We start from the raw sequence: 15413 nt of genomic DNA on the forward strand, positions 1-15413 counted from the left end.
CACACACACAACATTGTATCTGTATAGTAACACAGTTTCACTAAGTTTTTTGTTCTAGGAGGATATTTTATTTATTTATTTTTTAATTTAAAATTTTTTCCTTTTATTTTTAATGTGTTCACTTTACATCCCAATTGTAGCCTCTCCCTCATTGCTTCCCAGTCCTGTGATCCTTCCCTCATCCCTGCCTCCTTTAGTTCTCAGAAATGGGGAGCCCTCCTCCCCCAGCATCTGACCTCAGCCTATCACGTCTCATCTGTAATGCCTGTATCTTCTTCCTCTGTGGCCTGGCAAGGCCGCCCTGCTAGGGGGATGTAATCAACGTGTGGCCACCAGAGTCCATGTGAAAAGTAGTCCCTATTCTCCGTATTATGGGACCCACAAAGAAACTGTGCTGCCTATCTACTACACGTGGGGCAAGGCTCTAAGTCCTCACTATGTATGGTCCTTGATTGGTGTATCAGTCTCTGCTGCAGCAACCCCCTTCTCTGCCCAGATTTGTTGACCCCATTGGTCTCCTTGACAGGAGTTCCTGTCCCCTCCAGGTCTTTCTATTCCTAGCTCTTCCAAAAGACTCCCTGTGCTCTACCCCCAAAGTTTGGCTGTCTGTCTCAGCATCTGCTTGGATCCCCTGCTGGGTGGAGTCTTTAGGAGGATGTCTATGGTAGGCTTTGGTCCTGTTCTTTCTCCTCAACTGCTTCTGATGTCTATTCTGTTTGTCCTTCTGAATGAGAATTAAGCATCCTCCCTAGGGTCCTCCTTGTTAGTTAGCTTCTTTAGGTCTGTGTATTGTAGTGTGGTTATCCTGTATTATGTGGCTAATATACACTTATAAGTGAGTGTATACCATACGTGGCTTCCTGGGTCTGGGTTACTTCACTCAGGATGATCTTTTCTAGTTCCATCCATTTACATGCAAATTTCAAGATTTCCTCGTTTTTAATAGCTAAGTAGTATTCCATTGTGTAAATGTACCACAGTTTCTTTATCCCTTCTTTGGTTGAGAGACATCTAGGGTGTTTCCATATTGGCTATTACTAATAACGCTGCTATAAACATAGTTGAGCAAAGTCGTATGGTAGAGCATCTTTTGGGTAGTGTGTGTGTGTGTGTGTGTGTGTGTGTGTGTGTGTGTGTGTGTTTAAGAATTTTTAACAAATATAGTATTATATCCTTGAGTGAGGATAATTTTATTCTTCCTTTCCTACTTAGATATATTACACCACTTCTTCCTCCTCCTCCTCCTCCTCCTCCTCCTCCTGTTGCTGTTGCTGCTGTTGCTGCTGCTGCTGCTGTTGCTGTTGTTCTTCTTCTTCTCCTCCTCCTCCTCCTTCTTCCTATCATCATCACCACCACCACCACCATAATCATTGTCATCATCATCATCGTCATCGTTGTCATCATCATCATCATCATCCCCCTTCCCCTAGGTAGAGCAGTCTAGACCACATTGAGGTGACAGCGGAAATCCTACTTCCTGATGTTATTGGCGAGGTGTAGAGTCCTTCACTTTTATATATGATGCTCTCTGGGAGAGAGCGTAGATGCCCTTTGTCATGATGATAGTCCCCTCTAATGCCATGTTGAGTGATTCACTGTGAAAGCAACTGGGCTATTTCATCCTTCCTACGCCTACTGAACTGAACATGCGACTTCTTTCCTTTAATCTACTGAGGCAGTGGGTTCGCTAGTCCAATCTTTGAGGATAGGGTGTCCCTGACACTCTCTGTTCTGAAGCTGACCCCAGTACTCCTGGTGTACTGTACTCGGATGTGTACTTAGCACAAATGCACAGGTCTGCGGCCCCAGTCCCCAGTCATTCTTACTTAACTTTTCCAGTCCTGCTCTTTTCAAATATCCCTAGAAAAAGATGTTTGCTTGTCATGTTAGATGTGTGTCGGGAATTTGTCTTAAAATTAGAAATAGAATTAGGACATAGGAGTCAGGTTTATGCCTAGCTTCCTGTGCCATTTTGCTTCTTTAGTCAACTGATATTTAATGTAACCTGTGAATCTGGGATTTTATCCTCTTGGTGGGCATATTGTTTTCTTTCTGTATTATCTGTGCTCTGTATAACCTAATGTTCTACGTTACTATGATAAGGCAATTACTCAGAAAAGGTCCTTTTAGTTTTCAAGTTCAAGGTCAGTTGGCTTATTTGAAGTAGATATGTAGTGCAATAAGTAAAGTACTTTGCTAGGTCTGATCTGTGGGGTGTGTGTTATGTGGACGTGTACATATGTGGATGTGTGTATGCATATGTATGTGCGCACATATGTGTGTTATGTGAGTATGTGCATGCGTGTGAGTGTGTTATATGGATGTGTGTGCACATGCCTGTGTTAGGTAGATGTGTGTGCATATGTGTGTGTTTGTGTGTTATATGGATATGTGCACACAGGTGCATGTTTTATGTGGATGTATGTATGTACACACATACGTGTGTTATGTGGATGTGTACACATGTGCGTGTTAGGTGGATGTGTGCATGCTGCATGTGTTTCATTAGACACCCAATGTTTGATGTTGGCTGCCTTTCCTCATCAGTCTCCACTTTATTTATGAAGGCAAGACCTTCCAAGGACCCACAGCTCCCTAACTGAGTTGGTCTAGCCTGCCACCTCACCCCTGAGATCCTGTCTCTGCGTTTGAGTGCCAGGATTGCAGACAGCCAGCACACATCTCCAGCTTCTGCTTGGGATTTTTTTTTTTAAGTGTGATGTTTTGTCTAAAGTAACAGTTTTAGCTCGTGTAGCAAGTATGTTGAATTAAGTAACATAGAGATTATTATTTGCTGAGTCCCCGTGCTTTCTAATTTTTACTGCATTTCTGCACACTAGACTGCTTAGGACTTATGTACATTTTGTGGATTAGGAAGTTGAGAGTTGAATAATTTTTTGAAGGTCATAGTAATCCATAGAGCTGGCATATAAACTGACTTGAAAGTAGAAATCTTAAATCTCATTGTGCCTCAGATGTTCTTGTGGCACCTAAATTAACTAGCTAACCAATCTACACATGGACACATTTCTCTTGGCAGGTTGATCTTACTATACTGCAGTAGGGTTGGAGTTTTTACGTACTACCAGGGGCAGAGCTACATGATCCAAATTTTGTTTGTCAATGCTATATTTCATGATCTCTCTCTCTCTCTCTCTCTCTCTCTCTCTCTCTCTCTCTCTCTCACACACACACACACACACACACACACACACACACACACACACCATATCCATATATCCATTCTTTAAAGTTCATTTATGCTTTTTGTTAATGCACAGTAATGACTCAGGATGAATCCTCTGTACTCCATGTTCTGTCCATAGTGCTATTTTGTAGGTTGGACCCTTTGAGGCTGGCTACATGTGCACTTGCTGCTCCTTCCACAGAGGGAGGGACAAAATCCACAGCTTGGGGAATGCTGACTTCGTAGACTGAGGACAAGGATGTACTAAGGCACAGTGCCTACGGTGTAATAGACGACGGGAAGAGTTACTCTGCTACGTCACATGCTGTCTTCACTACCCGTCGGTTAGCCCAGCAGGTTGTGTAGGGCCGTTCTGCATAGCACTCTATGTGGCGTAAGAATAAAAGCTTTCCTGAATTTGATAAAATTGACTTCTGGATGTAAAGGTATTTTCTATGATAAAATACTGATTGACATGCAAAGTAAAGAGAATTTTCAAGGCCAGGAAGCTACTGACCTAGTGAGGAGAGCTGCTTTTATATATTCTGTGTTTCTAGTGATCAGTTTCGCTTATTTTTAAATCTGTTTTTGTCCGTTATATTTTATATTCTCATAAAGCAAAATCCATATTATTATAGTACTTGTTAAAGGCTGAATTACAAAATAGAAGTGGTTTTAATTTTTTTTTTTTTTTTTTTTTTTTAGGTTTTTCAAGACAGGGTTTCTCTGTGTATCCTTGGCTGTCCTGGAGTAATTTTGTAGACCAGGCTGGCCTCTACTTTAACGCTGTTTACTTTAAGATGATTTCACAAAGCTCCTCTTTATAATTTTCTGTCTTGCCCTGTGTAGTTAACATAACAGAAGATGATTGAAAAACAAATAATGAGAATTTTTTGGTGTATGTGCTCTTGGGAGTTAAAGCCCAGGGTTTTATACAAAGTAGGCAACCTTGTAAAACAAGCTATATCCTTAGCATTTGATTTTTGAAAATCAAGCCTTCAGCTGATTTCAAACTTGAAATCCTTCTACCTCTGCGTTCTAAGTGCTGGATTTACAGGCATGTAACACCACACCCATCTCCTAAGACTTTTAGTGCTACATTCAGGTTTCATTGCTAGTATCCTTTAAAGTTCCGCAGGGCAAGGCTGATCTGGAAGTCTCAAAGTTGGTTAGTTGTGGCTGTGTTTTGCTCCTGAAAAACAAGTCTGAGCTCCAGGTGACAGACCTAAGCTCAAAGAACATGTCTTTGACTAGTGTCAAAAGTGAGTGGCTGGCGGGATGGTAGCTCAGTGGAGTGAAGCCCTGAGGTCGATGCATAGCAAGAACAGAAAAATATACACAATAGAATGTCACTTGTGGTGCCTCTGCTTTTGCGTTAAGCAGAACTTCATGCCATGTTTTATTAGAATATAAAATTGTCACTTCTTCTGAATGTGAGTTGTCACACAGAGTTTATTAAAACTTGTCAAATGCTTTAACCTTGTCTTTTTTTTTTTTTTTTTTTTTTTCATTATTTATTAGCTACCCAAGTCTGTTGAAATGACTGTGTTCTTATTTCAGGTTAATGAAGGTATAATGCATGCAACACTACCTCACAAAAAAGTCAGGAAATATGTGGGTTTTGTTGTTGTTTCATCTTGATCTTTATTCAATGTATCTAAGAGACTAGGGCTAGGGGTATAACCTAAGAACATATACTTAAGGTGCACAAAACCCAGGCTCATTCAAAGCACTTGGGAGAAAGGAAAGGACGAAGTGGGGAGAGGCCAGTGGTGACCATGGAGCAAAGATCCACAGTCAAGTTGTGTTCTGCTACTTTCTGGTGCCATGGAGCACATTAGTGAACTTCAGCGGGGTTGATAATGTATTCTCACTGGATTATGACCATTACATGAACTAACTTACGTGGAATTTACAGTAATACCCAACATGCAGAGAATAGTAGTTAATGTGTGCTCTTACATGTGCAAAGTCGTGGTAGCCCCTCCCCCCACTCAAATCCAACAGCACTGGAGCCTCGATCGTGATACTCGTTTTGCATGGAGAAGCACGGTTATATAGTTAGCGCTTGGTTATGTTTTCAGTTTGAAAGTGACACTGTAGGATTGAAAAATGGCAGTTAAAAGATTATTCCAAAATGACATTTGCCAAAATCAGTACTATAAAGATCAACTGCCATTTTCCTCTTATTATTTTAAAAGGAATGAACTGTTTGGGTCAAAATGAAGTTATATTCATTAACCTTATATTATCCTGGTTTTGCAGATTCTTAATTTTAATGCTTTATATTTTTTCTAGAAATAATAATTTTTCTATTTATTTTAAAACTATCATTTATAAGATTTGTGATTATTAAAAAATAAAAATAAAGTCACGGTCATCTCAGACTTGTTATGTGGCCCAGATTGAATATCAGGTCGTCAGAATATGAATTAGTTAGAGAACCTAAAAGTTTCTTTTAAAAATCCCATGCTGAAAACTCCTTAATGGGCCTGATGGCAGCTTTGGTCGCCCAGGAGTGGAATGTTATTGCCAACATGACAGTGGAGCAGCGGTAATTCAACTCCAGTTCCTGATTAATGAGGTTAGTGCCTGTGTCTGTCCCTCCTACTTAGAGCTGAGATCAGAACACATCTGCCTTTTCCGGTTGCTTGCATATACTCATATTTAAGTATCTGAATAAAAATGTGATTTCTTGTGAGTCTCATGCAGTCATAACTCATTTTAAGGTGCTACTACAGATAGTCGCCTAATATGTTTTCTCAGAATAATGTTGCAAGTAAAATAGTGTGGGTAGACACTTTTGATACCTGATGGTGGATTTTAACCATTATGTCAAGGGTTTCGAAAGTTACTCAACATTAAAAAATATGTATTGAAATGGTGGTAAATACAGCAATCGTTATAGGTAAGAGAATGCGTTTTAACAACGTGCTTCAAAATGGAGGGAAGCAGCTTCCATTTGGAAGTGTGTTGTGTTGCTAGCTGGCCTTGTTTCTGAGCATGCGAAGTGTGAGAGGAGGCACAGACTATAGTGGTATACTGTGTAGGAAACTGCTTGGGGAAGGTAACGCTTTCCTCACGTCTGAGGATAGTCTGTGGACATGCTTTCTGCCCTAAGTGCTTAGAAACTGTGGAATAAGTCCAAAATACCTGTGACAGATGGCCCAGTAAGATGTCTCGGTGGGCAAAGCCATCTTAGTAAGTTTGGACCTGTCAGTAAACCCCTTTAGTCTACAGATTGTCACTCCTTATGATCACCGTCTTCTCTGGGGCCTTAATGAAAATGCATTTGCAGTGGTCCTTGCTCTGAAAATTCTGAGTTGTTAGGCCTGGGCGAGACTGAGCCACCTCTGTGGCTCTCCTGCCACTCTCTTACCCATGAGTGACACTGTAACTAACAGGAAGCTCTAATGTTTTAATAGTCAGGGTTTTCCGTTGTTCAGAGTTGACTATTGTCATCATTCTGCCGTTATCGTCTAAGTATAGGTATTTGTCTTATATAAATAAAAGGAGGTAATTTTATTTTATATTTTGTTCTTAGTCAAGACAGTATCTGTACTAATGATCAAATAATTTAGGACCTGATATCTAATACTTTTATTGTAGCCATCCCCCAGATCCTAGTATGCCTAGTGTTATAAGACGGTAAATTTCTTAAGTGAAGACACTCATTTACATACATATGTAGATCACATACTCTGCTCCACCCGCTGCTTAGAATTTGGGTGAGGCAAATATTTCTTAAAACTATAATCTATTGACAAAACATTTTCAAATTTAAGAAGATATTTTGGCATTTATTTTGAAACATGATTCTGAAAATTGTCCTATATAAAAAAAAAATATGCTTTATTTTCAAGGGAGCCCTTGTGAGTGCCTTGGCTGATGACACCTTACACTTATGGAACTTACGGCAAAAACGGCCTGCCATACTACATTCGCTTAAATTTTGCAGAGAAAGGTAAGAATTCTCTGTTTTCTTACTGATAGAACATTTGCTATACCATTTCGATGTGCTTTTTGAACAATATTCTCGACTAGGGCTAATAAAGTGACTTTATCTTGGTAACGTCTTCCAAATATAGTCAGATTCTTCTGTGCTGTGGGACAGGGATGGCTAGGACTTCAACTTATGATGGAGGCTGGGTTAGCCTGAAAGGAAGTAGTTTATAACCAACCAGAATGCAGGGGAGAAGTGAACACTAAAAAGAAAGCAAGCATTTTAAAGTTCAGAGATGAAACATAATTTATTTTTCCCTATAATTAGTACATTGCTTATTATGCCATCACCACAGTCAGCACCTTGTAGAGATTAATCTGCCATATAACTTTGTTAATTAACTAATCTGCCATGTAATTCAGTATTCTTTTGGATGTGTGTGTGTGATGTACTTACTGCAGCCTGTAAGAAGTAATGCCAGTATAAAAGGATACACACTAACAGCAGAGTTTTCCTTCCCAAAAAGAACCAGAGGTTCTCTCCTTCTTTTTCTAGAAGTAATTACAGTGTACACATACAGGTGAAGGCATCTCTGTGTAGCTTCTTCTTTCCTTTCAATGGGAAAGGACATTGCGCAGTCATTCCATAACTTGTTCCACTTGACTACACATCCGATAGGCTATCTTCCATCCGCAGCTTTAGGTCACCCTTGTCATTTTCCTAATTACACACTCTCATACTGTGTGGGAGAGTCATAATGTGTTTATTGAGTCTTCAACATGAACATTTACAGCATTTGCAGACTCATGTTCCTTTTGCTTTGTCATGCTGTACTATATGATTATATATATATATACATGAACATATGTAAGGATATCTAAAAGGTATATTTCTAGAAGTAGAATAGTTGGTCTGAAAAATCTCTCATGGGAAGATTTGTGGATTTTATGTATTGACTGAAGAGGTCTTCTTCCCAGTTTTATTAAACACTTTCCTCCATTTGCTTTTAAATAACCCTTACATTTTCACTATTATGCATCTTCTTTGATTCATATGGCACTTACTTTTGGCATGAAATATGAATTAATATAAAACCTCCACAGATTTCCAGATGCGTGTGTGTTGTTGCTGTGTGTGATAGTAGCAATAGGACCTGTAGTTGTAGTAGTAGTTACAGTAATTGGAGTTGTGTTTGTAGGCATAGTAGTTGTAGTTATAGTAGTGATTGTAGTAGTTGGAGTTGTAGTTGACATTAAAGATAAAGCCACTTCTTTTGTGCAGGGATTAGTGTATGTTCCTGCTTGGATGAATGCTAAGTTGTCAGGTTGCATATACAAGTCAGCCTTCAACCCTTGTGCCCCCAGCAGCCTTCCACACTAGAGCAAGGCAAGCTAAAGTAGCCTCGGAAGATACAGCATCTCACAGTGCAACCAGTCTCAGACAAATCTACACTAAGTGCGAATTCAGAGTAGACTGAGCAAGAGGTCAGTAACTATTTGCTGTTGGTTACATCTTGATTCGGAATATAAAACATAAATTCTGTCAGTTCAGCCATGCTTGCTTCTAGAAGGGCAGAAGTGGAAGAGAAGTTACTAACAAAAACAGACAACTAAAAGTCCATTTCTACCCCCTTACTTCTGCAGTGGGATCTCAGGGAAACTGTGTCGGCATCAATGCTACAGACTGTGTATTAGGTGGACACTTGCTCCCAGTGCTTACCCTCTCACCACTGCCATGCTACAGTGGAGCCAGAGACCTAGTGGCATGTTATTATACTCTGATAATTTTGTCCCCTCAAAGGCATTTGGCAGTGTCTAGAGACAACTTTCAAAGTTACAGGTAGAAGGAAAGCACTGTTGGCGTCTAGTGGGTAAATGCCAGAAATTCTTCTGTCCCTGCTACAGTGCACAGGATGGTACCTACAACAAGGAACCATAGGTCCAAAATCTGAGAAGCATCAAAATCAAGGAACTCTGAATTATAGCCCCAGGGAGAATGATATTTGGTCCGTGTAGAGATGTAGAAGTTCCTGTAAACTACCCTTGACTGGAGCTTGCTAGGAGCAGGAATTCCACGAGAATATCTCTGATGCCCCGCTTATCAGCGAAGTGTCATGTTCGCAGTTGGGCATGGAAGTACATTGTTTGGGCTCACAAGCATATTCAGTATGAGATACCTGTTAAATATTCTTCTTAATGAAGTAACCAGACATCCAGGGATCCAATGTTAGGAGCTGATGCTAACCAGGTACGGAGCTTGTTTGCAGAGCAGTATTTCTACAGGCAGTGTTTCCGTTTGGATATGGAGTCCTCTCCTGTCCAGTCCTAGAAGGCTGCCCCACAGCTGTGGGGCCTGTTTTCTAATATTGTGGAAATTAGGTGGTGGGACCTTGTGAAAAATACGTCACTGAGTGTGGAATCTTAATATATCACCCATTACCATTGCTCTTTCTGCTTCCTGTTTTACATCAAGTGAAAAGTCCTCGGTTACATGCTCCTTCAACTGTCATGTTCTACCGAAGCGCGTGGGGCCTACCACTATGAACTAACCAATGAAGGTGTGAGCACGATGAATCGTTCCTCCCTTAACTAGTTTTTATCAGGTACTTTGGTCACAGCAATGAAAGTTAACTAACAGAGTCTCCAAGAAATGGTAGACATGGCTGGGAAATGACAAGCCAGTCTATAAAATGTGTTGGCAGATAAAAGATCGCTTTGTGAGACAGGCACAAAAGTGGCTTTTCTCAGTAAATGAAGCCTGGTGTCTGCCGTCTACCACCCCCTACCCCCGCCCCCACTCCCCCATTGATCGGGCACTGCTATGTAAGGCACAGGTTGACAGCTTGCCTAGTAGTATGCCAATATTGTAACACTGACAAATGAACTGATGGATTTCCCAATTCTAGACCTCTAAGGTGCTTATCCACATAGTGCACGAAAGCTAGTAAGCCAGTTCAAAGCTCAGGCCCCTGAGGTGTTCATGAGGGCAGCAGTAAACAAGAGACCAAGGTGGGACTAAATGTTTCTCAAATACAGCCCTTGGGGAATTCCCTGTGATGGCTGCGAACAGTTGGGATGATAGAGCCTAGTTTAGCAATGGCCCTGGTTGCCATGGATTCACCTCATTCTGTTACTGCTACTTCACGAGGAGGCTGCTAGGCGAGAGGCATTGGGCCAGGAGCCTGGGCTTCCTCAACACTTGGCTGTTAACATGGGAAGGTGAGATAAAGGGTTCACCTTGGCTGGCTGTGGGGCAGCCCACTCCACCAGTGCTTCTTCAACCCGAGTGCTTTGGCATTCAAAACTTCCGTGGTACTGTGAATGTTTCTATAAAGTAGCTTCCCTGGCTCGGGAGGGAGAAAGGGGGGCAAACTGCAATGCCCTGCCCCTCCATCCAACTCTCCTGTGCAGGAATCTATTCGCCTTTGCTAAGTTTAAGTGCTTTATATTTGGTATCTATATTCTTTATCAAACAGGATATAATCTGTACTGCACAGTAGAAACAAATCCTCTCAAATCTCCCTGACTTGCTTCAACAGTTTATTTCGCTACTCTGATCCTTCGTGGGCTTGTTGAAATGCTATTTCTTATTGCCCTCTTTACCCCGGAATCTCTGAGGAGCAGTCAGTGTTTAAAATGCCAGTCACTGAAGCTAAGGGGAAGAGAGCATGCTAAAGCTGTTGACCCGTGAGGAAGACCCTACTTTGAAGGGATGCTTACCTCCTGCACTCTTACTGCAAGGGCCAGAGCCTATCATGTGCCTGTCCCCAACTCAAGCGATAGACAAAGCAAAAGAGAAGTCTGAACCTGGGTGATGATGATGACCACACTGTTTACTTTTACAATCGGCATCACTTCTGGGAGCAGGAATCTAGTTTGATCTCATTCCAATGTGAATCTGAGTTAACTTCCCTAACTTACTATTCTCTTTTATGCCATTTGCATTTTTTCTTATGAAGCTAAGAGCAGTAGAAAAATTTGAGCCAGCACGGTGTCGCACACCTGTAATCCCAGCACTCACGGAGGCAGAGGCAGAAGGATCTCTTAGTTCAAGGCCAACCTAGTCTACAAAGAAAGTCCAGAACACCCAAGGCTACACAAGAGAAATCCTGTCTCGAAAAACCAAAAAATAAAAATAAAACAAAGAAAAGAAAAGAAAAGGAAAAAGGAAAGAAAGAAATATGAAAAATGCACAACATTCTATTTTGTAAGATTCTGAACAGCTGTTACCCCAAAACTGCATGTTTTCTGCATCGTTTTGTATTTAGTAATAGTTAGATTATATTTTAGTGGAAATTTCTATACATATAATTGAAGTTCTGTGTAATAATTCAAATTATATTTTTATAATATGCATTTTACTCTAGTTTAATTTTTTAATTATAGTAAATTGTAGCATGAAAAATTACCGCTTCTTAAAAATTTTAGCTTACAGTTAATATTAAACATATAGAATTGTACAAACCCATAGTGTATTCTTTGATAAATTGAGCTTTTGTGGTAAGAAAAAATAAGACAGATAGTTGAGTGGCAAGTCTTTGCTTAACTATAAACTTGAGAAAACGGCTTTTTGCTTTGTGTGATATTTTTCTAATATAAAGAAAAATTTCCTTTAAGCTTCGTAGTCTTTACTGTTTTATTTCTTTTAAGCATTAAACAGTTTTTCTCAATTTTCCCATTGGCTGTAAGGATAACTATAGAATATGTATCTCAGTCCTCACTGCGGTACAGATAACTGACGTCACAACAAGGAACTGGGTACTGGTCAAAGAAGACAAGTTGAACTTCCTGATGCGCAATTAGATGGCATTTAGTCATGCAGAGTGAATAAATATGTATTTCAGTTTCCACAGAATGATTTTTTACTTTGGATAAGGAACACTCAGGACTGTCCACCTGGTTGAGCAGTCAACTGATTATCCTGAGCAGCTGAGACCACAGCTGCATTTCCTGTAGTTCTTGTGCTCGAGACATCTCCCCAGTCAGAAGGAGCTGCTGGCTGGGCTGGTGGCTGCCCTTTTCTGTCTTCTGTGAGCACCAGCCATACTGGATCGGGGCTACTAAAATGACTTTTTCTTAGTAACATCTTCCAAATATAGTCACAATGGAGGCTCGTTTAGCATGAAAGGAAGTAGTTTACAGCCAACCAGCGTGCAGGGCAGAAGTGAACACTAAAAAGAAAAGGAAACATTTTCAAAATTTAGAGATAAAACATAATTTATTTCACCCAATAATTAGAATGTAGTTTATTATGCCATCACCAGGTTCAGAGCCTTTTAGAGATTGAATCTGCCATATAATTTTTACCGTAAGGATTTATTCGGTAGTCGTGTGCACCATAGCACTGACAGGGATTGGTAGCAGCGATATCTACTAGGGAGCACTTCAATGTGGTCTTTACTGCTCTGACTCCTGCTACAAATTATATTATGTCCCCAAGACAGTTTTGAAGTCCTAACCCCCAAATGTGACCTTATTTAGAAAATAGGGTCTTTCCAGTGGAACTAAATTGATGTGGCCAGCAGTAATGTGTGACTGGTGTCCCTATAAGAGAGGAAAACAACACACACACAGGCACACGCATACACACGCACACAGGAGGGAAGGGAGAATGAATATCATGTAATGACATTTGAGATAATGCAGGTTGGAGTAATGACTCTTTAATTCGATGAATAAGGAGCAGCTGACAGTACCAGAAGCTAAGACAGAGGGGCGGTGTGAGGGGTGGGGGGGTGGTGGGGGGTGGGGAGGGGCTGTAAGAAAGGCTGCTCTGGAGCCCTCAGATCCCTGTTGACATCTTCATGTCTGTTCTCTGGCTTCCAGAACTGCAAGAGCAAGGAGTTTCTGTTTGAGATAATTTACTGGGCCGGTCCTAGAGACTGGCATTGCCTCTGGTCTTCTCCCCTGGTGTTGGCAATCTTGTCACGCACCGTTGAGTTCATTCATGTGCAGGAGAAGGTCTTGGCTTTGAAAGAAATTGAGAAACTGATAAGTGATATTCTTTGTGGCACTTGCAGAATATGTTCCACTTGGCTTGCACTTTGATATTTTTCCTTCGAAGGACATTTAATTAGGAAGAAGTCATGGATTAATAAGTAGGTACAGATACTTCCTCCTGCTTTTAACTCATCACTATGAATTAGAATGAGCTTTATTCTCAACAGTGCTAATTTTTCCCATGAAATGTGAATAACAATATAAAAATTCAAAACTAAGACTTGAGCTAAATATATAGACTACTTATTCTGGGCTGAAGTTGATCATATAGTTCTTATTGTTTATGAAACTCTTCCATATAACTGCTACTTATTCTCAGGAAATTAAGAAAATATTCCTTACTGAAAGAAATGTTATAAGGAGGACTTTCTCCCTTCAAGTGCCCCTAATAGTTGCAAGATGATAAATACTGAAATACATTTCTAAAGATGCATTTTCTAATTCTTTAATTACAATTTATATATGGCTGTTTTATTTCATTGTAGATGGTTAATCAAAGCCACACAAGAAAAGAACTGTTTGGCAATTGGAAAAATTCACTCATATAGCAGTGGAAAGTCTTCCCTCCCTGAGGGGCTGCTCTCCTAGCGCCACCTTCTCAGTAGCATAAATAAACTAACATAGCAGCCGAAGCTTCTTTACCCCATAATACTGCTATTCCACTATAATATTAACCAAATATTGGGGTGTTTTGCTTATTTATGAAGCTTATAGTTGTCTCAGCAGTCAGCTGAACATCACAAAACTATGGGCTGGAAAAGTACCAATGGCCAAAAGCTAACCTAAAAATTATCTCTACAAGTCTTACAAAGATTTTGAATTAATTTACTGAGCATATTAAACAAGAATAAAAGTAATTCAATATTGATCTAAAAATCTAGAATTATAAGATATTGTCAAAAACTTTCTCTTTTTTCTTTTTTTCTTTTTTTTTTTTTTTTTTTTTTTTTGGTGTGCCTTTTGAAAGCTCCGGCTGGCCTTGAAACACCCCCACCCCCATTCTCTTGCCTCTGCCTCACAAGTGCTGCATTATAGGCGTGTACCACCACACCCCAGATAAATATCTCTGCTTTGAAAGAACCTAACTGAGAAGAATACAAGCCTTAGAGAGGGAAGATTTGATTTGCTGGAATTCAGGACTATAAAACAAGAGTTTGAGAATGATATTCAGCTCTGTTCAGAAGACAAGAGTGATGCACCTAATAGTCCGGGCCTAACTGTGATCCACAAAGAAGACTGGCTATTGGGACAGACGCAAGTCATCTTAGAAAACAGGTGCAATAATCAGAGGCTTAAAAGAACTTTTCACTGTGAAAAGAAAAGTTGCCGTTTGATGAATTTGAAAGTGCAAAAGAAACGATGATTAGCAAGTGTTGGACGACTGATGAGATCAGGTAGAGCTATGAAAGCCTAAACTTTGGACAGAAGAAAAGAGATATTCAGATTACATAGGGGCCTTACAATAAATTAACATTTAAAAGATTAGATGAAAGGAGGGACCATATTATAAAATATGAATATAAGAGTAGGTTCATATCTTTTATTCAATAGATAAGTCCTATAGAAATATGAAAACAAATGAGTGAACAAGTGAGCCGCCTTCCTTACCTTAAAAAACCACTTAGACAGTGGTTGGTGCTGTTAGAAATAGCGTAGTTCATTGTGTTATGCAGATGGCATGCAGCCCAGGATGCTGAGGACTGAGCAGGAGGAGTGGATGTAAAATAGTGCTTCAGATTTGGGAATTTTTAAAAATATGTATTGAAATTATTAAATAATAATTTAAATTTAAAAAAATCTATCACTAGGAAAGTACTAAAACCAGTCACCTTTCAGAAAGTATAAGGAGACTGAGTTCCTTATGACCTGTTGGTAAGAAAACATTGTTCCAGCTACTCTAGAAAAGCCGTAGCAGTGGTCACATGCCCCATGACAGTGCCGCTCCAAAGTAGGAACCTGAGGAAGGCCGTGGGCATGGGACCTAAGCACCTCGCCTTCCTAAGGGAGGTGTGATGACATCCCAGTTCAGCAGTTCACCTTAAGATAGACAGTTGTTACCAGTGGCCCGGAGTCTTCCTGACGGATTCAGTAAAGGACTTGTTTCTGTGTTGTCCATGGAGACGGAGTGAGACCCATCGTGAGGTCTGTGGTGGGGTTAGGACGTGTAGACAAAGGCTGTCTTGCAACAGCAGAAGCTGAATTTTTCCAGCAGCACAAATGAGCTTGGAGAAGATTATTTCACAGTGATTTCAGAAAGATATTTAGGAATACAGTTGGGCTGCTC

General features: G+C 40.2%; 1 protein-coding gene across 3 annotated transcripts in view; it reads left to right on the forward strand.

The window, feature by feature from the left end:
- Stxbp5 (syntaxin binding protein 5) overlaps nt 1-15413 on the forward strand; it is a 127859-nt gene that overhangs the window by 26791 nt on the left and 85655 nt on the right. For all 3 annotated transcript variants that reach the window (XM_051164257.1, XM_051164258.1, XM_051164259.1), the window contains exons 3-4: nt 5690-5771; nt 7051-7151. In XM_051164257.1, coding sequence (XP_051020214.1) covers nt 5690-5771; nt 7051-7151 — 183 coding nt within the window. The remainder of the gene's footprint in view (nt 1-5689; nt 5772-7050; nt 7152-15413) is intronic.

The sequence above is a fragment of the Acomys russatus genome, chromosome 21 (assembly GCF_903995435.1).
Source record: "Acomys russatus chromosome 21, mAcoRus1.1, whole genome shotgun sequence".
In the NCBI taxonomy this organism is placed as follows: Eukaryota; Metazoa; Chordata; class Mammalia; order Rodentia; family Muridae; genus Acomys; species Acomys russatus.